General features: G+C 36.1%; 1 protein-coding gene across 1 annotated transcript in view; it reads right to left on the bottom strand.

The window, feature by feature from the left end:
- The window catches only part of LOC123543332 (kinesin-like protein KIF13B), a 253779-nt gene that overhangs the window by 28034 nt on the left and 202144 nt on the right, over positions 1 to 23601 (bottom strand). Inside the window, exons 17-30 of the mRNA XM_053525922.1 lie at positions 22391 to 22553; positions 21485 to 21658; positions 18410 to 18556; positions 17805 to 17954; positions 17421 to 17582; positions 16937 to 17085; positions 16044 to 16176; positions 15073 to 15316; positions 14076 to 14202; positions 11678 to 11733; positions 8601 to 8731; positions 5223 to 5460; positions 3361 to 3503; positions 128 to 207 (exon numbers count right to left, since the gene is read on the bottom strand). Coding sequence (XP_053381897.1) covers positions 128 to 207; positions 3361 to 3503; positions 5223 to 5460; positions 8601 to 8731; positions 11678 to 11733; positions 14076 to 14202; positions 15073 to 15316; positions 16044 to 16176; positions 16937 to 17085; positions 17421 to 17582; positions 17805 to 17954; positions 18410 to 18556; positions 21485 to 21658; positions 22391 to 22553 — 2097 coding nt within the window. The remainder of the gene's footprint in view (positions 1 to 127; positions 208 to 3360; positions 3504 to 5222; positions 5461 to 8600; positions 8732 to 11677; positions 11734 to 14075; positions 14203 to 15072; positions 15317 to 16043; positions 16177 to 16936; positions 17086 to 17420; positions 17583 to 17804; positions 17955 to 18409; positions 18557 to 21484; positions 21659 to 22390; positions 22554 to 23601) is intronic.

The raw sequence follows: 23601 nt of genomic DNA, 5'->3' as shown, positions 1-23601 counted from the left end.
ACCTAGAGAAAGCCCTAAAAGTCTAAGTTTCCCTCCCTTCTTTCTCCTAAGATAAGCTGCAATTCAGATTTTAACTTTTTGTTTATTTTTTAAATATTACCCAAAACAGTTTTTTACAATTTTATACCTGGTGTATTTTGGAACACTTGTGGTTTTACGGAGTGACTGCCCTTGTTTGGGCCCTTTAAATTCTTTCACAGCTACCTCCTGAAAAATGAAAAGATGATCAAATTTATTAAGTAGTGGGGTATGGCAGGGCCACACTTTGGAATAGTTATTTGTTGCTTTTCTACGCTTGCTTTCAATTTGCATTGAAGAAGAATTAGGGGTCAGTTTTTTTCAACCACATAGCTTTTGTCTACTTTTTTTTTACTAAAAATACATTCTGCGTGCCCAAGGGGCAGAATGTGGAGCCCGCCAGCACCTTTGGCCTCTAAATGTGACCTTGACCTTAGACCTAGGGACCTGGTTCTTGTGCATGACACTCTCCTTCAAAATAGTGAATCTTATGCCAAGTTACTCAAAATCCAACCATGCATAAAGGAAGAAAGGGCCCGGACAAACTTCAATATGACCTTTGACCTCCAACTGTGCCCTTTGGGCCTTTGAGATGGAACATGGAGTTTGTGCACAACACCCCTTCCCCATTGAGGGTTAAAAATTTTTCATGCCAAATATAAACAAGATTGGCCTATGCATGTAAAAGTTATGGTCCGGACAAACTCAATTTGACCTTTTAACCTCCAATGTGACCTTGACCTTTGAAACAGGAACATGGGGTTAGACACAACACGCCTTCTCATTGGGTTACATTCATGCCAAAATAAAACAAGATTGGTCAAAGTTATGGTCTGGAAAAAATTTCCGACGGATGACCAGACGCACATACACCAACCCGCGAAAGTGCGCCTATATCGAGCCCACCGCAGTGGGTTCGACAAAAATGTTTTTACAAACTACCTAAAATGTTTTTCTTCATCAACAATGTCTGAATGAAAATATTTTTAAGGAGATATTCAGACTTTTTCGATTAGACAGATCCTGATGTATTTACATTTTTTGAACTTAAGAAACAGAAAGAGGTTGTTTTTATATGAATTAAATTTAGCTAAAATAACACTTTTATGATTACAGACTAGCCCGTACGGTGACCCCTCTAACCCCTTGAATTTGTGATTACAGACTAGGCCATATGGGTGACACCCTCCAACCCACCCCCTCAGATATAAAAAGACTCTCAGACTTAAACAACCAGGGATTCATTACGGCAACGCTATTTCCTATTAATTATCTTGAATTAAATGACACGTCTGACAAGAAGTTATTGTACTTTTTCCTGTTGGAAAGTAAATATGTCTGTCGGTATTAAATGACAAAAGAGTTGGTCCCTTTGCCATAAAATATTGTCGGGAAAATCTTTTGTTAAGGGATAACGGGAAGTTTGACTATCGTCATATTTCTGCTAGCTGTTTTTCGATAAATATGATGGAGACATATGGGAAGATTGTTAATTTCTCTGTAAGAGGTATATTTTCCTACAAAGACAAGCTTGATCAAAGCATTCCCGATAACTTAATTATCTATACTAATTTTATTACCTGTCTGTAATAAATTGTGTCACCTCTTGCTGAATTACAGAACCAATATTATTAATGTCTTTGCCCCCTTTTTTTTAGGGCCCCTTTACATTTAACAGAAAAACAGGAGGATAATGATTATTTTTATATATCATTTTTAAATTTTTTATTAAAAAATTATCAGTTTTTTTATCATAGTTAAGAGGTTTAAACTTCTAGATGTAAAAATGCAGGTAGCTTTATATAAATTTGAAGCTATTAATTTTGAGACGTTTTCAAGGTCTGTGAAATATGTAAACTTTTTAAATGTTCCAAAACTTTTTCAAAGTTCCGCTAAGGCCCAATATACTGTTTGACGCACGTTGAAAGTGGCGACAAAATGTAAAAAAAAATCATTCAGTCAAGTCTGCCGCCAAAAACTCATTTTTATTTACTCTTGTGTCTTTTAAAAAATACAATTTGAAAAAAAAAGATAGAATAGGTATTTTGTGTGTTCGGGTTTTAAAAGGTCTTTTTCAAAAATTTTGCATATAATGACGGTTTTATTTAAAGCGTGGCAAATCCCCAGTTATAGTGCTGCCTCACTGGAATATTTAGCCCTGACAGTGGCATGATCCCCCCCCAGTCACTTATACTGACATGGGCTGACCAGTCCTAAAAATATCCTTTAATGCTGAGCACAAGCGAGGAAGCTGCTAGTACCATCTTTTACGTCTTGGTACAACGCAGCCGGGCTTCGAACCCACGCCTCCCGCACTCGAAGCGGGTGCACTACCACTAGGCTACCGAGGCGGTTGAATATGGTATTTTACTTTCTGGTGTTTCCTAACCTGACATACATAGTCAGGTAAGTAACTCATAAAAATTGTGTTCGACGATGTCAAGTAAGAAATAATCTTATTTTTTGAGGAACGTATGTATGTCAACATAACGTTAAACTTCATTCATTTAGTAGTAATGAACTGAAATAATTATATGGCTCTCTGAATCTTAACTGGTATCATAATGTTCTCTCACTGGTACATGCATCATCTGTTGTTTAAAGCAGAATATACATTCTTGCATACCAGACAAGAATTTCCGGTATTTTTACCGGTGCTGGAAAAACCCATCTAACACCCCGGGGTGCAAGATGACTCTCGTGCTGTAAATGAAGTATTACGAACTACATATAATTATGTACAAGATTTATGCAGTAATTTATATTTTATTCCGAAACAATTAGAATAAAAATCCAATACTTTGACAGTTCCTCTTTGTTCCTGATAGTATATTTCTCAATTCAAAAAACATTATTTTATCAAAAATACATAACATGATGCTGCAACTGATAAAACAAAACCTGAACTAAACATTGTTATTTGTCTTTGAAATGTCAGGACGTCTTTCCTGTTTACAGACGTTGGTTTCCCACGCTTTGTTTAAATACGCTGCTATAAGAAATAGTTCTAAAAAGGAAGCCGTTCGATTGATTTTATTATTATTATAATTATTTCTTGAACATGGTGTGCAAGAAAGATTCTATCACTGGTTTAGCTGCAGATGGGAATATCCTGTTTATGCGGTAACGAGGGCCTCGTTACCGCCTGAACAGTTAACCTCAAGGCCAGGAAATTCAACTAGTGAAAGAATCTTATAATGTTTGACTTCCCTCTTTGTTTCACTGGCATAGAATTTTTATGACCTTCGACCCAATCATGAAGGTCAACAGTTTTATGATCTTTGCCCCATCAGGAAGGTCCTCAGTTTTACGACCTTTGACTCAATCCTGAAGATTACTGACCTGTCTCAGCCTATCCAGTGTGAGTATACTCTCTACTGCAGACACGCCTTTGATGTACTTCTCTATATACGTCTCCCCGTCAGCGGCACTCACTTCATTCTGAGACGCGGCCATCTGTGCAAGACTTTCCATGTGCTCTAAGTCTTCAGATGCCCGGAAATAATTTGCATGCAAATTTGGTTTAACAATTCACAGTATTCTATTAACAGTTTGATTCAAAATATACTGATTTAAGACTGCCCTCAACTTATTTCGTCCAATTTTGTTCATTTGAACTAAATTAAATTTCAAACACCACCCTTCTCTTAAATTCATTGTCAGGTCCTGTCCAAATCCCTATACAATGTACTTTTGTTTGATGGCTTGAACTACCAAAAATTTTGCTGGCCCTGTTTAGTTTGAGCGAATGAAGTCTGACTGTATCTAGTACAAAACTAGTTTCAAACTTCCCATTGATGGATTTAAAAATAGCTCTAACTAGAGATGCTTTTGAGAAAAGCGCATGTCTCCCACAACTGCCTAATCATCTAAATAATAAGTCAGTCTTTATATATTGTTTACTTAATCCACGTGTGCATACGCTTTCTTGACACCAAATGGACACCTATACTACTACTTTTAAAAGTAGTATAGGCGCCGGTTCGGGGGCAAAAATGCGCAAGAAATCTGAGTTTTTTTGGTAATTCAAGGACCATAATTCCGAAGTTTCTTAGGCCAATTTGGATTAGTTATGGACTTGGCTGAGCATTTTGGCAGAACATTTTGTTTAAGTTTGGTGGAAGATCGGATGAGAAATGTTCGACAGTTTTGTGGGCAGAACACAACAGACACACACACAGAGGAGTAATTCAGTATGTCTCCCACACCCCACTGTGTTGGTGGGAGACATAATGACTTACTGTATATTCAACAGTGAGGCAGTGGGGTTTGTAAAGTTTGAGCTATTCACTTTAAAAATATTGTTTCCCAAACAGACATGATGATAGACAAAAACCCACCCCGTTATCCAAAAATGAGCTTAAGTAAAGTTCTTTCAGTATAAGGTTTCCTTTGGAATGTTTGAGACAACATCAAATGGGGACACCACTAGCTGTAGGCTTTCCTGGAAGAAACAAAAACAATTTCAAGCCAAAAGCATCAATGTATAATTTTAAGTTCTGATCAATATTATGATTAAATTTACATCACTAGTACTTTTTAAAGGTCTGATTTAAAAATAGTTTCTATAACTACATCAAAAAGATTCTTTGTAAACAAAGACAATTTGTCATTATCAGTTTTTGACTATCTCAAGTCTGGTCTTTAATTTACATGTGGGCTACATTTAAAATATAGTCATTATGGTGTTCATTTCTAAAATTATCTTTCGGGTTTTTTAATTATGTATATAAACCTCCTTTTAGGTGATTGCTACCAAATCAAATGTAAGCCTATGTGGTCACAAGTAGGCCAAAAAATAAATAGTCTAATCTTTCTTCCTTTCTTGTGCTGTTCAATACAACTGTGTTTCAGTATTTACTTGTAGGGGGTTCTATCGAAATTGGAATATTCCTATTGCATGCTAGATATAAATGCCCGCATTGGAAAATTTAGTCTAGGAAAAAGACACCAAAGAAGCGAAAAAGGGGTAAAATCAGTGGGTTGTATTTAACAAATAGTAGCTTTCTGATATAAAAGTTAACAACCTTTTTTCTTTTTCTAAAGTTGTGAAATAGTTGTTTATTGGAATAGTCTCTGAAAATCTGATATGCTAGAAAATGTCGAAAAAACGTTACTTAGAAAGTGGATTTTATATGAAATAAAGAACAGTTGTACTTAGTGGTGTTCAGCCTATAATCACAAAAACTTTTAAGATATTAAACATATCATAGACTTACCCCTCCATACCACATCTTTTTCTTCAGTTTTGTCTGTCAGACTCATGTTACGATGTTTTACGTTCACACAGATACGTTTACGCAACACAACTTCCATGTAAGCAGGGTGACTTAGTCGCAACACCACCTTAAGTATCAAATACACACGATTATCTGCTCCAGTTATACGATTCAGGTTCGCTGAGTCATGGATTGAAGAATCCCAAGATGCAATGGCACACACCTGAAATTAATATAAAGTTGTTGTTTATATATAGTTGTATACACATCACGTTTTCTGCCAATGTTTATCAATCAAAGACATGCATGATATCTTAGTAAATTCAGCAGGAAGTACAGTCTAACCTTTTTTACAGCAGTCATCAAGGTGACTAAGGAAAAATGAACATTACAAACAGTTGATTACTATATGTAGGTTCTGGATTAAGGGCAACACTCATGCTATAAATACCATTGAAATGAATACCATGTGTATATTCAAGTACATAGTAGATGAAAATTTTCAAGCACACAGCTCAATTAATCATCATAATCTTGATTCAAACTGACCTTGACCTTGAAACTGCTGTATGATTCTCAATAGCATTTTACATCATATAGGCTAGAAATAATTTCAGTTGGAAAAAAAATCAAACTCCAGAAACCTGGTTGTGTAGCCTTCTGGACTTTATGACGATTTAATATGACCTGGCTAGGCTTCACAGTTACACTTTTAAAACTCTTTGTAATAAGTGACCTTGACCTTTGTGGTGCTACGTAAAATATGTACTTATGACTGCAAGATAGCATATAACTCAAATAAAAACCCCAATACTTTTATTCTTATCACAAAATCAGACAGAAGTAATGAAAATTTTGGGCTACATAGACAAAATCAATTTGTTCCGGTGTATTTCTCCAACAACTTCCTTGAATAAAAATATTTTAAATCTCCAAGCCGACATAATTAAATCCCGATTTTTTGATTCATTAGTTTGAACAACATGACTGACTCCTTCTTTATAAGTGATATCATTTTGGAAAAAACCTGACTTTTTTTTTTACTGACAAAAGATTTTGAGGCCATTTCCGTGATTTTATTGACACCAAAGGCCTACTTTTATATCTGTTTTGTCTCTAAACAGATAATACAATGACATTTATAAGACATGAGGAATTACTAGACAAGAAAACAAATTTATCTAACCATAAGCAATTTTTCATCTAACAGACTCTTTAATTTTCTAGACACAACAAAACAAACTACAAGAAACTCTAGTGACTCAAGTAGTACTGTGAAATCATTAATATTAGTTAGGGACTACTTTTTGGGATTTTGCTATCAGCCCATGCAGGTCTCAATGAAATATAAAAAACAAGAGCTGTCTCCATAGGATGACAAATACCCCCAATGGCACTTTAAATGAATAGTTATGGCCGATGTTAGAGTTAAGGACCTTTGACCTACGGACCTGGGTCTTTGCGCGCGACACGTCGTCTTACTGTGCCACACATTCATGCGTAGTATTTTAAAATCCATGCATTTAATGACAAAGATATGGACCGAACATGGCCCTCAGTGGCTATCATGAAATATGCCTTTAAAGTTTAAGTGTGACCTTGACTTTTGAGTCAGACCGGGTTTGCGCGCGAACGTCGTTTACTGTGGTACCTTTTTTGCCCCAATAAATTTTTAAAAACCTCTTTAAAGACTAAGTATGGGGGGCCCGGGCAGCCATCAATGCACTATCATAAATAGGGGCCCTTTTAAAGTCTAAGTGTGACCTTTATTTGAGTACAGACTGGGTCTTGGGGCGGCACGTGTTTTTACGCCCCCTTTAGCGGTTTCTTTAAAAAACCCTCCATGGATGACAAAGATTGGGGCCGGCACGCCCATCAAAGCATTTCTCAAAAAGACCCTTTAGTTAAGTGGACCTTGACCTTTGGTGGACCTGGGTCTTGCGGGGAAATGTCATTTACTGTGGTTCCCTTCATGCCCAAATTATTTGAAAAACCCTTCATGGATGACAAAGATACGGACCCGGGCACAAAAATTGCGGACAGACTGACAGACGGTTCAAAAACTATATGCCTCCCTTTGGGGGCATAAAAAAAAAAGCTTAATATCTTCTTTTTCAATAGAGACATATAGGGAAATTCTGGCAGTCAAAAGCCTAAAATCAGGACCTGTCCTGAAAAATGCCTTTCCCACAAAACGTAGCCTAAATTAACAAATAAAATTCCCCATTTATGTATTTCTTAACATTTAAGATCCATAAATATCATGTCCAAATAAAATAGCCACAATTGCCAAAACCGCACAATTTAATACACACAGAGTTAAATGACTTTGCAGTATCTCAGTGTCCTCAAGCTAAAAGGAATCATCTGGTTACATATTCCTAAATTCAGATGTTTTATCATACCATAGAATCCTGGTAAGTGTGGCCTATTTCAACTTTTTACTAGGATTTGTCGGCTTACTTTGGTTATCAGTATAAGGAAACAAAATCAGCTTAGTGTAAGTCATTTATCAAGATAAAAGGTTTGGAAAAATATTCTCGGTCACAGCCATTCTAGGCTTCAGCCACTGGAGGGAAAAACAAAATGGTTTTTTTTAAATGTTGACTTCTGCTTAACTCGGGCCTAGTAGGCGTGGATGGTAGCTTGCATTTCCACTACCATCCACGAACAGGCTCAATCAAAACAAGCTTGCAACATTTTCATTTTTGTTGAGAGCGGATTGTGGAGTTTCCACTTTTTCTGTTTTATTTCAGGCCTTTTCAAAGTTTTTCTTATGGCCAACAATAATACTGACCACACATCATCTGTTTAATAAGGCTGATATGTAATCTGCCTATGAAACATGTTGAATGTTGATGACCTCTTTTCAAACACTTCAAGATTCTCAAACAAGCTTATTTTCAAAACCGGCTTATTAATTACTAAGTCTTTTCTGCTTGTGCTAAAGACTTTTTCTTTGTAAGATTACACTAAGCTTATTTAAAATGGACTTTAAAATACAACTGAACTTAAGAAAACCTTATGTATAACTTCTCAGCAAAACATCATTATGCAACATTTATATTTTTACTGTGATGAAACCCGTCTTGTATCTAAAACCACATAAATTAATAGCTAGATAATTACTCTGACACACCATCTCCTTTCTATCTCTATTTTTATATGGCTTTCTATGTTATCATCAATACTCTATTGCAAATAATGTTTGTTACTGTTAGCAAATCATCTGCGGCATGATCAATCACTGAAATACAAAATAAGATTTTCATACCCACCATTTTTAAAGAAACGTTTTAATGGTAATCTCAAAATTAACTCATAATGGGCTTACTTAATATCAAACATTTGTTTAAAACTTACGTTATCAGTTTCTGTGTATGCTTTGAGTATTGGTAAAGCAACATAGTTATTGGATTGTTCTTTTGGCAGTATAGAGTTGATACCAGCAGCTTGTGTTCCTTCTTTGGCATTTGGGGTCGTCATGTCATCAGCTGTAATAATAGTGTGACTTGTGATATTTTTGGAGATGTATAATACTTGACCTAATTCACCACCCCTACTGAAGTGATAATGCACCCTACTGTAACTTGTGAAATTTTTGGACATGTATGATACTTTGCCTCACCCATTACCTCTACTGAATAGCTAAAATATGCTTCCACTGAATGGTGAGAATCCACCCCTACTGAAGGCTGAAAATCTACTGAAGGTTGAAAAACTACTGAAGGCTGAAAATCTACTGAAGGTTGAAAATCTACTGAAGGTTGAAAATCTACCCTTACTAAATGGTGAACAAGGGTGCAGAATGTCACAATATACGCCCGTCACAGCAAATTTGTTTACACTAGCACCTGTATTTGCAAATGGAATTTTAATTTTCTAGTTGTTTACAATGTTGTTTTTTTTTAGAAATTATTGTAATTCTTTTATTTTTCTAAGTCCACAAAAAAAATCCTTACCAGGTAGAGATACCTTAAAATACACCCAAAATTTGAAAGTAACATCAATGTTGTACCACAGAAAAGTGGTCCTGGTTTTTCCCTACGGTCAATTATAAAAAAGTTACAATGTAAGTTATTTATAGTAACAACTAAGGGAAGTTAATCTTTAAAGAGAAAAAAAAAAAAAAAATCAAAAAAAAAAAATTACAAGTCCACACAAAAATCCTAACCAGGTAGAGATAGCTCAAAATACACCTCAGAATTGGATGTAACATGCATGTTGTACTACAGAAAAGTGGTCTCGATTTTTCCCTACGACTTGTAATGAAAAAGTTACAATATAAGCTATTTATAGTAACAGCAAAGGGAAGTAATTCAAAAGAAGGGACCAGTGCATGACACTCCGTCTCATGATGGTGTACAATTGTGCCAAGTTACCCTCCATGCGTGAAGAAGAAATGCTCCGGACAAAGTCATTCTTGTATCTGACCTTTGACCTTTAAGTGTGACCTTGACCTTAGACCGAGGGACCTGGTTCTTGCGCATGACACTCCGTCTCATGCTTGTGAACATTTGTGCCAAGTTGTATCAAAATCCCTCAATGCATGAAGAAGAAATGCTCTGGACAAAGTTTTCATTCTTGTATCCTTTGACCTCTAAGTGCGACCTTGACCTTACCCCTAGGGACCTGGTTCTTGCGCATGACACTCCGTCTCATGATGGTGAACAATTTTGCCAAGCTACATCAAAGTCCTTTCGTGCATGAAAAAGATATGCTCCGGACAAAGTTTTCATTCTTGTATCCTTTGACCTCTAAGTGTGACCTTGACTTAGACCTAGGAACCTGGTTCTTGCGCATGACACTCCCTCTCATTATGGTGAACAACTGTGCCAAGCTACATCAAAATCATTCCATGCATGAAGAAGATATGCTCCGGACAAAGTCATTCTTGAATTTTTCATTCTTGTATCCTTTGACCTCTAAGTGTGACCTTGACCTTACCCCTAGGGACCTGGTTCTTGCGCATGACACTCCGTCTCATGATGGTGAACAATTTTGCCAAGCTACATCAAAGTCCTTTCGTGCATGAAGAAGATATGCTCCGGACAAAGTTTTCATTCTTGTATCCTTTGACCTCTAAGTGTGACCTTGACCTTAGACCTAGGGACCTGGTTTTTGCGCATGACACTCTGTTTCATGATGATGAACAATTGTGCCAACTTTCATCAAAATCCCTCCATACATGAAGAAGATATGCTCCGGACAAAGTCATTCTTGAATTTGACCTTTGACCTCTAAGTGTGACCTTGACCTTAGACCTAGGGACCTGGTTCTTGCGCATGACACTTCGTCTCATGATGGTGAACAACTGTGCCAAGTTTCATCAAAATCCCTCCATGCATGTAGAAGATATGCTCCGGACAAGGTCTGTGGACGAGGCCCGCCCGCCCACCCATCTGCCCGCCAGGGGCGTTCCCATAATACGTCCCGTTTTTCAAATGGGCGTATAAAAATTGAACTACAGTAATTTTGTCTTTGATTAGCAGCTTGAACTGAAGTTCACTTGGTAAGGTGTGACCAGCTCAACAATGGTTAAAACCTTGAAAAGCTATTAGTGCACACACTTTTTCTCTTGTTGGCTCTGGAAGCATTACAGCTACTTGCCTCAAGCTTTGTCATTTTTCTTTTTCTATTTTCTAGCACTGAAGTTTTGCAACTGTTAGAAATTTTTAATTAAACTGAAAAAACATTATTACGTGAATTCTTAAGGCAGCTTTCCTCTACAAAAACATGATCAAAGGAGTGAAAAATCATCTCAAATGCAACATTTTAATGGAAAACAAGAGCTGTCATTATCAGTGACAAATGCCCCCAAAGCAACACTTAGGATTAGATGAACATTTGTGTTAGGGTTTAGGGTTTGTAACCTTGACCTTGATCTGAGAGACCCAGGTCATAAGCGTGACCCACCTTCTCAATATGATTCACATTTCTATCAAATCCCCCTATGAATGTTGAAGTTACAGCCCGTACAAGAATTTACACACACACATGGACGGACAGTGCGATTTTAATATGCCCACCTCCCGCAGCATAAAAATGTAATATAACAGGACTTTAGCTCTACTTTATCTCATACTAATAAAATACAGATTAAAGTAATACTGCTTTATTATTCTAAATATTCCATAGCATATATTTTTTTGTCCTAAAACTAAAAATTTTCTGACACTAATCCCAACGCTAGGTCCTTTAAGCTCTCATTAAAATAGAGCTTTAACAGATTATAAGGATTTTAGTTCAAAGCATGCAGGGCTTAATTAGATATTACATTTCTCTGCCTATCGATTCCCATTAAAATTTTCTTTCAAGAACCTGATGTCATTGAACTAGTTGGCTCCTCATAGGAACTGAGTAACAATTACCTTGAAATCTAAAAAATAATGTTGAAAGAAAAATATTAAAATTGTAAGATTGAATCAGACAATACGTACAATTTAAATCAAGAAAGAGCACTGGTCGATGTCGTTCCATGTCAGGCGGAGCTTCCCTGAAAAATAAAGTATAAATTTCAGCTCCACTGTGTGAAAACCAATGTAAGGGCTTAGTGACCAGCAAGGATTTGTTTAGTGCGCATGTTTTTTTATCCCTATATCCATACTGTTTGTTTCCCCACACATCCATACTGTTTGTTTATCCCCACATCCATACTGTTTGTTTATCCCACATCCATACTGTTTGTTTATCCACACATCCATACTATTTGCTTATCCACACATCCATACTGTTTGTTTATCCACACATCCATACTGTTTGTTTATCCATACAACCATACTGCATGTTTAGCCACACATCCATACTGTTCATTTATCCACACTGTTCATTTATCCACACATCCATACTGTTTGTTTATCCACACATCCATACTATTTGCTTATCCACACATCCATACTGTTTGTTTATCCACACATCCATACTATTTGCTTATCCACACATCCATACTGTTTGTTTATCCACACATCCATACTATTTGCTTATCCACACACCCATACTATTTGCTTATCCACACATCCATACTGTTTGTTTATCCACACATCCATACTGTTCATTTATCCACACATCCATACTGTTTGTTTATCCACACATCCATACTGTTCATTTATCCACACATTCATACTCTTATTTTTCCACACATCCATACTGTTTGTTTATCCACACATTCATAGTGTTCATTCATTTATCCTCGCATCTATGCATTTTGTATCTGGTCTGGATCCGCCCTAATGACAGATTTCACATATTAAAACTCATTTGTATGGGTTGTTTTTGAACACTGAGTTCCAATAATATATCAGGTATGTGAAGCTAAGGTGATCTAGCCACTGTCAGCAATTCTACTACGGAAATAAACTCTCATTTTCCTGATCAACTTCTCAACATCAGACAGAAGGTGAGAAATGATTTAGATGGAGAGTGTTATTTATTTAATAACTCATGCCTGAGATAAAATTCAACTCTTAAATTCACAGTCAGACAGCAACCCTAAAAAAGCTGACAAAGCACTCAGTAAATTTGCATATATTGGCCAATATTTACAAAAAAATCCATTTTCCCAATAACTGCAACAAGCAAAACTCAACCAATTAAAACAGCTGTGAAGGAGTGTATGTTGCTCAATATACAAATTCTTACCAATAACAATATTTCAAGAATGTGACACAAAAGATATCTACTCTTTCAGTGTCATGTAACTATATTCTTGTTAAATTAAGATTTTAATTTCTACCTATCCTAGATGTATAATTCAATAATGGGCCGCCACAAAAAGAGTTCCTGGCATTGTTCAGGGAAATTATAACAAGAGAAAAGAAAATGACACAGATATTGCTCTGGTAAGAACAAGTCCCTAGAGTCTGTGGGCCGCTGCAAATACAGCATCATCACATCAAGACTGAATCTAAAGGAAAGATTTCTGTTAACTGGCAATAAAAAACAAAACAGAGAACAAATTTTATGGACAACCAGGCTTATCTGAATAAAGGAAAGCAGAAAATTAAGAGGCAAACTGATGGAATCAATTTCATTTGTGGTGATTTATCTTCTTGGAATGTGCATCACTTATCAGAGGATATGCCTTAGAATGGAAATTATAGCCCCATAATAATGATAGGTATTCTTTAACAATTAAATGTTACGTAGCCCAATTTCTCCTGAAAAAGGCATCCAAATTTTCCCCCCAAAGAAATCAGTTTTTTTTTTAATACAGGGGTTACATAAAAGCATTTCAGTTCTGCTTCAGTTGCTGCTTAAACCTAATTAACCCTTAACATGATGGACACGATTGATTTGGCCTTTGCGACCAGTGTAGATTACAATCGCCTGCCCATCCGTGCAGTCTGATCATGATCTGCCATGTTTGCTATTCAGCCAAAATCTTTTTGTTTTGGTAAGCACCCCTTTAAACAGTTAATGGTACTGTCCAAATTGAAAGACAACAAGTTCATTATAGAAATTTAGCAGGGTAAGGGTGAACCTCCTGCACAATTCTGAACACAAGCTTCTTCTGTAAGAAGATATAAACACAACAAGCAAAGTGATAGCACACTTTGTTGACATGTAAATGGGAGGTAACTTCATTATAGTGAAACCCCATTTTCACAAAAGGACCAGAAATAAAAGTTCAATTAGAGCACAAATTTTGTCAGAAAGCCTCCCAAAATAAAACAGAGAGGAAGAAAAAATGACTACAGGTGTACTGCTTTCTGTCATACTGTCAAAGAGGAAAAATCTGGGGTGACAGCCCTAGAGGATTTTATCTGGCTATGGATAACAGGACCTATAGACTAGCATTCTTCTTTTCTCACACTACGATTTTAACTCAAGAATCATTACCAGTCTGCTGGTGCCCCTGGAATTTCACTGCCTGCTACTGGAACCATCACAGCATTTCTTTCCTCAGTCAGTGATACCCACTGGTCTATTAATGCGCTTTCTCTATCACAGTCTGCTTCAGTTTTATCTGAAAATGTATAAATCAGTGCACTAGTCTAGAATAATTATAAACCAGTTCAAAATAGAATTTAATCTGAATACCAGGCACGCACGTTCTCTATCATAGTTTTTTCCAGGTCATAAATCAGTGAACCAGTCAAAAAAAGTTAAAGCCAGACTGAAAAACCTATTTAGTAATCAGAAAACCAGTCAAGCACATATGGATAATAGACTGCTATCAAGGATGAAAATCATATTTCAACAATTATGAAGGGGTTTCAACTGCATATGATAATAATTCAGACTCCCATGTTACAACAATAACCACTCTTATCAAATATCAGAGCTTGTTTCTTCAAGGACTTTGACTCTAAAATGATGCATACAAACTTTAAGCTTTGTTCACTCACAAGATAAACTATAACCTATACTTATGAAACCCAAAATGATAATAAACACTTTTAAATTGAGGGCTGAGCACAAAACTGAACTGTATATAAATAAAGAAACAAGAGCTGTCACTAATGGTGACAAATGCCCACCCCGTAGCACCTTGACCTTTGACCTGGTGACCCCAAAGTCAATAGGGGTCGTGTACTCAATAAGTACTATCAGCAAGTGAAGTTTGAAGGTCATGGGTGCAGTGGTTCGCGAGTAAAATGCCTTCATGCAAAAAGTTAACGTTGTGACGAACGAACGAACTAACGGATGGACAGCTGAAAACTAATATGCCTCCCTTTGGGGGGCATAAAAAGATACAGAAGTTTTGCACTTAGCTCTTGAAATGAAAGTATCTTCAAGCATAACTTATGCACTTAAGCAACTATATTTCAGCCAGTAATTATAAAAAAATCTGATATTTATGCAAAAACACTGAGTTTAAGCTATCATATCTCACCAGTTTTATTTATAAGACTCTGTATTTGGCTGTCCAGATATTTATGCCTCCTTGATAAAGCATCATTCCAGCGATCTCTCAAATGACCTAGATCTTCCTCTTGGTAACTGTCCAAGCCTTTCTGTATCTTGGAGCGAGAACAAATACAACCAATGGCAAGTGAGCTTATACTATCACAGATTAATGGAAGAGTGCCTGAGTCACCCCGGGACTTTATACGAGTGAGTATACGTCTGGCATGGCCCTGTAAGTATTGAAGTTGTATTTATACAAACATCATTAAAATGAAAATCAGTAATGTATGTGTACAGTATGGTAAAAATGCTCTATAGAAAACCTATCCTAACGTTTGCCCTTCAGAGAACAATAACTTAAAGCACTCATTATTTCATTCATTTAAGATACCTTTGTCTTTTTAAAAAGGTTTTTATCCATTATAGCTGTACCAACAAAGATTTCAAAGTTAAAAAAAAAATATTTTACCATTTATCAACATATTTAGCCAAACATCTTAAAACATTTTAAGCTTCTGGATGACGTAGTGTCTGCAGTAAATGCTCAGCACACTACCACTGTCTTCACAAACCTATTGGATACTTTAGTATTAATATAGCAATATCCATTTTAGACTTTTCACTATTACAATGTGACCTCAATGGAGTAATTTCAATTCAAAAGTTGTCTAAATGCCGAGTTCAACTGTAGATGTACAATTATAACAATTTACTAATAGATATTGCAAACAGAATGAAGAATTAAGGTAGCGGACACATACTGACACGCAGCAATTTCTGTGCTATCGCACATTCTTGTCTGGCGTTCTTTGGGCAAAAGTAGCTCAATGCGCGTAAGGCTTTCTGTAAAAACCTGAGAATGCCAACACTCCCTGTGGAGAATATGTTACTTGCCAACTGTCATAATGGGTCCATTACGTTAAATAGTATTTATTTTACATGTGCATTTCCATTTACCTGTCTAAGCTGAAATACTCCAGCAGCTGGGACGTCAGCCTGAGGTTTGACCTCTACAGGGGCATATTCACCTTGGTCATTAACTTCATGTATCTCAATCCAGAGTTCTATTTTCCTGGTTACTTCATGCCATCTGCAATTTAAACATGCTTTCATCAGATGTAGCTGTCAGTAATTGTCAGCCATTTTCAAATTTGAATTCCCATGCTCAAGTTAAGGTATTATTTACAGTTATTAGTCAGAGTTTCTTATTATGGTACCTTGCAGGTTCTATAAGATGTTGATTGATTCACTATGCTTGCAACATCATGTATACCTTGCTTAATTTTTTCATCTATGCATATTGTAATAACTTAAAGGCATAAATAATAGGTGAAATCTTGTCATATATAATCATTAATGCAGTAGTTACTTACTTCAGTATATCTATTTATCAATTTTAGAATGATATATGAAGTACATTGTACTTTACTTGGCAAGATAGTGTAATTTATGACATACTGCAACTCTTAGCTTTCAACAGTGGAGGAAGACCCCTCCCCTACGAGCATCATTCCAGATATGGGTGGGAACTTTGTTAAAACCACCCATTATCAGTGTGCTAGCTGGAGGAATTCCTTACATGAAATAATTGAACATCCTTATGGTGCACTCAGGGCAATGATGAGTGGTGCACGTAGGGCAGTGATGAGTGGTGCACGTAGGGCAGTGATGAGTGGTGCACTCAGGGCAGTGATGAGTGGCAGTGATGAGTGGTGCACGTAGGGCAGTGGAGTGGTGCACGTAGGGCAGTGATGAGTGGTGCACTCAGGGCAGTGATGAGTAAGTGATTTAAGCAAGGTATTTCAAATACTCAGTTATTGAGGTCCCTCATCTATTTACTATCATTATACCTGTCAACAAGAGAGTTGGATCTAGCCGCACTATCTGTCTGGGAGTTCTGCTGACCAAACCCAACAACTTTATGTCCCCAGACCTCGATAGATAATGCTCCTTCCTGGGCATGCTCAATGAACTCTTCTGACATGTACACTTTAAAATCCTGCAAAAGAAATTGAGAATATTTTTTTTAGCAAAAAATTGTCTTAGATTTTCAGAATATTTTTTTTGCCAATATGTTGAAAATAGAACTACAATAGAAAACTACACTTTCATGATAAAATATCTGATATTTATATGCAAGGATTCCATGCATGATTTCGCAGTTGTAAATTTAAAATAGAAAATCTTATGTTATATCTCAATTGCAGATGGCATAATTTAGTGGGGTTCTACAATAATATCAGTAATGCCCTTAGTCCAAAGATTGTTCTTGATACACTGGTGACCAGTCGTCTTACTCTAACATTGCTAACTTAAAACATTCTATGTCCTTACCCTTTCATGGTTAAACTTGATACATTTGGTGTCCTTTTTACTAGTGTCTGGGTGTATCTCTGGTGGGACAGAGATGGGGTCATCATGACCCCAGAAAGAGTACTGGCAGAACACAAAATTTGATAGATCCTTTGGCAGGCCTTTTGCTTCACAAATCTTTACCTATAAAGGACAGATTAAAACAAACATTAACAGTTAAACTTAAAAAATGTTTGACAAATATCAACCATATTACTTTCTGTGTATAAATTGAAATTAATCACAATAGCTTTTTGAGTATTCAAAATGTTCTGTTGCTGTTTAAATTGTTGCTTCACCTCAATGACACACCACTTAGCACAGATTATTGAAAAGTTGGCAAAAAGAAAAAAGCATTTATCTTACTCTGATTATAAGCGGTGCTCCTACTGACATTGATCGATCAGCATCATCTTCATTGCCTTCCTCATCGTCACTATCATCATTTATGTCTGCGTAACGATCCATGATTGCGCTGCCCAGCTTAGATATCTCCATATGTAGTTTGCCGGCAACCTGTATATATATATATGACTTTTAATGACATTTACATTACTAATTGGTTGTATTTAAGGTCTACCAATTATATTTTATGTCGGTATCCTTTACACACTATGTTAAATATATTCATGTATGTGTGCATTCTGAACTAAGACTTTCTTCCTCCATCATTTAGCCAAAGACAGCCTATTTTTTGTTGTGTGTGTTTTTTTTTAAATATGTAATGCTGAGTACTGTGGTGGAAGGCAAAAACAGACAAGCTTTCATCAGAATCAACACCTGGTCCATGACTCCTTCTTGAGTTTTCAAACAGGCATTTGTATTGACTTAAGGTGTATTCATTAGGTATAAACTGCAATTCAATTATGCTCCTTAAAGGCTTTAAGTCAGACTTTCAGCCACTGAATCTGACACTCCATTGCCAGCCTTTAAAAAAAATAAATAGAGTATTGTAATATAAAACAGCCTACCTCTCCCTGCTGACTGATGATTGGTACTTGATAGTCCAGTTTAACATCATAGAAAAGACAGTCCAGAAACACATTAGCTACCCCAATAAGATTGTGATTTTCGTACGATTCGTAGAATGGGTCTCCTTTCTGAGGTGGTCCGTCATCCTGAAAGAGATAAAATATTGAACATGTCTGATGAGAAATTAAGTTTCTTGTACATTTCACCTTCACTGTTTCTCTCGATGCACAGCTGCTTTTAATAATTGATAAAAATATCATAAAGACATGCAAAATTTCGTAACACTAGAATAATTTTGAGTCCTTTTTAAATAGTCCCGGTCGTTCTGTTATAAAGATATTGTTAATAACTGAAAACTTTCACTGAAGCAAACATTTGCCTATAACTGGTGTAAGGTAATACGACAACAACCCAGACTGCTGGAAGGATAAGCCTAGAAACCAAAGAACGTTCTAGAACCCAGCTGGGTGACTTCCTCAAATGAAAGAATTCTACTTCCCAATCAGTGCACACACCTGAAGCACTAAGGGGCAAGAGTTTCATAGTTAGTCATCTTAACCATTAGGCACTGGAGGTCCAACAAGGGCCTTGGACCTGTCAATCTGCCTCAGAAACAAAGTCTTAAAACTGCTAATATACCCAGCATGCACTTTAACACAACTCAGCAACTCAAACTCATTACTATTATAAGAAGATTGAAATTCCATGAAAAACTGACATTTCTAGCCAAAGGTATTTCCCAACTTGATAACCAGGTTTTGAAAAAGATTCTACCTAACTAATGCCTTAAATACGCAGTTTAGTACAACTTTACAGAAGGCTGTACCTAACTAATGCCTTAAATACGCAGTTTAGTACAACTTTACAGAAGGCTGTACCTAACTAATGCCTTAAATACGCAGTTTAGTACAACTTTACAGAAGGCTGTACCTAACTAATGCCTTAAATATGCAGTTTAGTACAACTTTACAGAAGGCTGTATGTCCATAAATAGTATCTTAAAACAACCCTTTCTTTATGGAAATCAGAAGACGCTAAGATCATTATATAAATGTGATATGTGGAATTTTAACAATTCAAAGTCTGACACAAAACTCTCCATACAAACCCATAGTACGAACAAGTCAAATATAATCTGTGTGCATCCCTTCCCCACCCCATATCTTAAAAGACACAAAAATGGTTTGAAACAAGTTTGAAATACTGATTTTTTGCTTTAATACATCCACTGAACTGAAAGCAAACACGTAATGACAACAGACATGCATGACTACTGAATAATCCTGCAATCTTGTGCACTCGTATAATTAATACTGCAATAAAGATTTCCTCAAGAGCAATCTTAATCAATTTCTGATTCAAAAAGCTAGGCAATTAAAGAAACTATTCTAAGCCATTTCACTTAATACATCACAGTTGAACAATGCTAAACAAAAACTAAATTAATCACAAGCTGTAATAGTGCAGCTAAAAGACTTCAAAACAGTATGACAAGGAAGTTCATTAATTCATGAAATTCCAAAGAAATGTTTTGCCTGGGTTCAAAAACTTCTCTCCAGAATCATTTTCTTTCTTGATATTTCTAAAGTTTAAACAAACTATTTTCTTTTTATATATGTAACTGAAAATAAATAATGGGAAATAGTATGAACAGACCTTCTAATTACAAAAATGTTTGGAAAAATGTCTTTATCATTATGTTTTTCAACCTTTTATCATTAGCATGTATAATACCTCCTGAACCGTTCCTTGAAAGTTAGTAAACAGGCATGAATGGAGTCAGTAACTCATTTTTTCATTAGCTGGGAACTTATTAATAGGTAACAGCAGCAACTGCTTCCAGTGGGGCTGAACCTTCAACCTTCTGTTCCGAAGGCAGGTAAGCTTGTTTGTTTTGGGTTTAACACCTTTTTTCAACAGTATTTCAGTTTAATACGTAACGGCAAGCAGCTAACCTAACCAGTGTTTCTGGATTCTGTACCAATGCAAACCTGTTCTCCGCAAGTAACTGCCAACTTTCCCACATTAATCAGAGGTGGAGGACAAATGATTTCAGACACAATGTCTTTTCTCAAATCGTCATGGAGAACATACGTCTCATCCAGGGCTCAAACTCACAACCCCGAGAGCCGTAGATCTGTGCTCTCCCTATTGAGCTCAGCGGGCGGTTTTCAAGGCAGGTAAATAAACCCAAAGCAATGGTGTATATGAAAATACATAATTAGGTAACATCCTAGTGAAAACATTCGCTTTTTTTTCACTGATTAAAAACTGCCAAATACATTTTTCACTAGCATGGAACTACAGAATGGACAAAATTTGGAATACATAAAATAATAAGATAACCTGTTTGCTTTGCACATGGGATCAAAATACCTTTCACTCGTAAACACAAGATCTTAGTATACATTTTCACTCATAGCTACCCAACTTTTGAAAAAATTTGCATCTGGGTTTCACATAGTGGAAAATATTGGAATATTTATGTTATATTTTTTCCCTCTTTTCAAGTTCTTTAGCTGCAAAAACAGAAAGTAAACTAGAGCTGCTTTTGAGAAAAGCACATGTCTCCCACAACTGCCTAATCAGCTAAATAGTAAGTCAGTCTTTATATACTGATTACTCACTACAAATATACCTCTGAAGAGTAAAAAGGCTGATTTTTGGTAGTTCAAGGGCAATAATTCTGATTTGGCAAGTTATCGAACTTGGCCGAGGACTTATGGTCAAACACATGTTGTTGAAGTTTGGTGAAGATCGGATGAGAAATGTTCGACTGTAAGAGTAAAAAGACTGTTTATCGGTAATTCTAGGGCCATCATTCCAAAGTGCCTGGGCCGATTTCCCTAGTTATCAAACTTGGCCGAGGACTTATTGTCAAACACATTTTGTACAAGTTTGGTGAAGATCGGATGAGAAATGTTCGACTTAGAGTGCGGACAAGATTTGCGACAGACAGACACACACACAGACAAACACACAGACAGGAGTAAATCAATATGTCTCCCACACCACTGTGTGGTGGGAGACATAATAAAGGAAAAAAATGTCATGCTAAGCGTGACAACACAAACCGACTCGGATTCATCAGAATCATCCACCTTCAGTGGGATTCCTTGTGACTTCCTGTCCTCGTACATGTCTCGCATGTCAATTATCTTGTTTTCAAACTTTTCCATCGACCAAACCTGACTCCCACGATGTTTTCTACGCACCAATATCGCTGGTTCACAGACAAAAGCTCCTCTCTGAAGAAAAAAATATTTACAATAACCTCTGTTAGCAACACTTGTTAAAACACCTCTATACACAAGCTGATATTTTTTATTCTGATTAGAGAAGAATATTTTATATATCAACAAGCTACAGAGCGACAAGTTCTTTACAACAAACACCTTTAAGCATTCCCAATGGTGTTAGCTCTAGAAAACTGGCACTGTAATACCATTGTGACTTATGTACTGAAGTAAGTCTCCATTAAAACTGGCCCCAAAGTAAGACCAATGCAAATGCATTAAGAACAGTTTCGTTTGGTTTCAGTTGTAAGGTAGACTGCCACTAAAACCTATTCCTTCACATCCATCTGTGAAAAGGTGTCACAGTTTAGTTTGTTAAAAGGATTGACTTTCCTTTAACTTTAGCCTGCTTGCAGCAAGCAATTTCTATTTTTGTGACCAATGCAGACCAGGATCAGCCTACACATCTGTGCAGTCTGATCATGATCTGCACTGTTGGCTATTCAGTCAGTAAATATTCATTGAACACCCTTCGAATAATAAATGGTACTGTCCAAATTGAATGATGGACCATTCCATTTTTGAAATTTAGCAGGCTAAGGGTTAAAAGATTAAAATCTAGTTTATTCCTAGTTGATACACATTCTTTAGAACTGAAACAATAGAATAACTACCGAAAATTACACGTAATGTGATTATACAATCTTTCATAACATTTTATGAGAAAAGTCATATTTTACTAACCCTTCTGTTAGGACTTAGATTTGACGCTGGTATTTGCAAAGTGACATGGAATTCTGTTTGTTTGCCCATCTCCTCGGCCAGAAAATTGGCTTCACGAACCAGGGAGTTAGCTTTAACAACCTCTTCACGTAGCAAAGACAGGCTATGTTTAAACATTTTATCTCTGAAAAAAAAAATAACACACAAGAAATATATATTTTAACTCTTTTCCTAAAGTTTTATTTTTTTTCCACTTCTGCTATGATATTACATGCAATGACATATAAATGTGACTTATTTACAGTATTTTTGTCGTATAATAACACAAAAGTTTCATTCGTCTTTCTTAAACAGGAAAATAAATTGGGAAATGTTAGAAAAAGTCACAACCTATATAAGAATGCACTATGAAAGCAACATGATGTTGTAGACATAGAGGCGGAATGCACCATGAAAGCAACATGATGTTGTAGCCACAGAGGTAGAAATATAGAAATTTAAGAATTTATTTAACAGTGCATCAATGGCAAGTAATGTCATACTGCTCAATTTTATGCAGAATCAATCATTCTTTAAGTGCATGAATGGGAAACATAAATTCAATTTAATACTTTCTTCAAGCAGCATGATGTGCTTTTATGGGGTTCCTCCTGGGCTTTTAAATCACAGGCAATTGAATAATGTCTCAAAATTTCAGTGGTACATCAATATTTGATTGAGACAGATAAAATTACCAAGCTTTCTAGTAAGCTTGTTTTAAAACAGACTCCACTGACAAGCATGAGATGTTTGGAAAACATGCATGCCCCTATAGTAGCCTGTTTTGGTCATGAGTAATGTTTAGTTTCAATATAGCTGTGACCATGACCTCTGATTTAATGACTTCAAACAGTAGGGATCTATAACAGGTCTATAAATTTGAAGATCCAAGTGTTATTCAACTATAGATAAGAAATTGTGTAGAACCAAAAAGTCAATGTGACATTGATCTTTGACCTAGATATGTCTAAATTAAGAAATAATTTATAGCAAAACAGTGCTTTATCACTATTTATACACGATGGGCGGTTATACGTTGGGTGTAATAATTTCAAAGGGCGCAGCCCGAGTGAAATTATTTCGGATGACGTATAACCGCCCAAGTGTATAAATAGTGATAAAGCACTGTTTTGCTATAAATTATTTCGATTCTAATATGTTCTTTATTGTAAAATTTATATCAAATATGATGG

Source organism: Mercenaria mercenaria, chromosome 16 (assembly GCF_021730395.1).
Source record: "Mercenaria mercenaria strain notata chromosome 16, MADL_Memer_1, whole genome shotgun sequence".
NCBI lineage: Eukaryota > Metazoa > Mollusca > Bivalvia > Venerida > Veneridae > Mercenaria > Mercenaria mercenaria.
The sequence above is the reverse complement of the archived record's forward strand: the minus strand, read 5'-3'. Positions and strand labels throughout refer to the sequence as shown.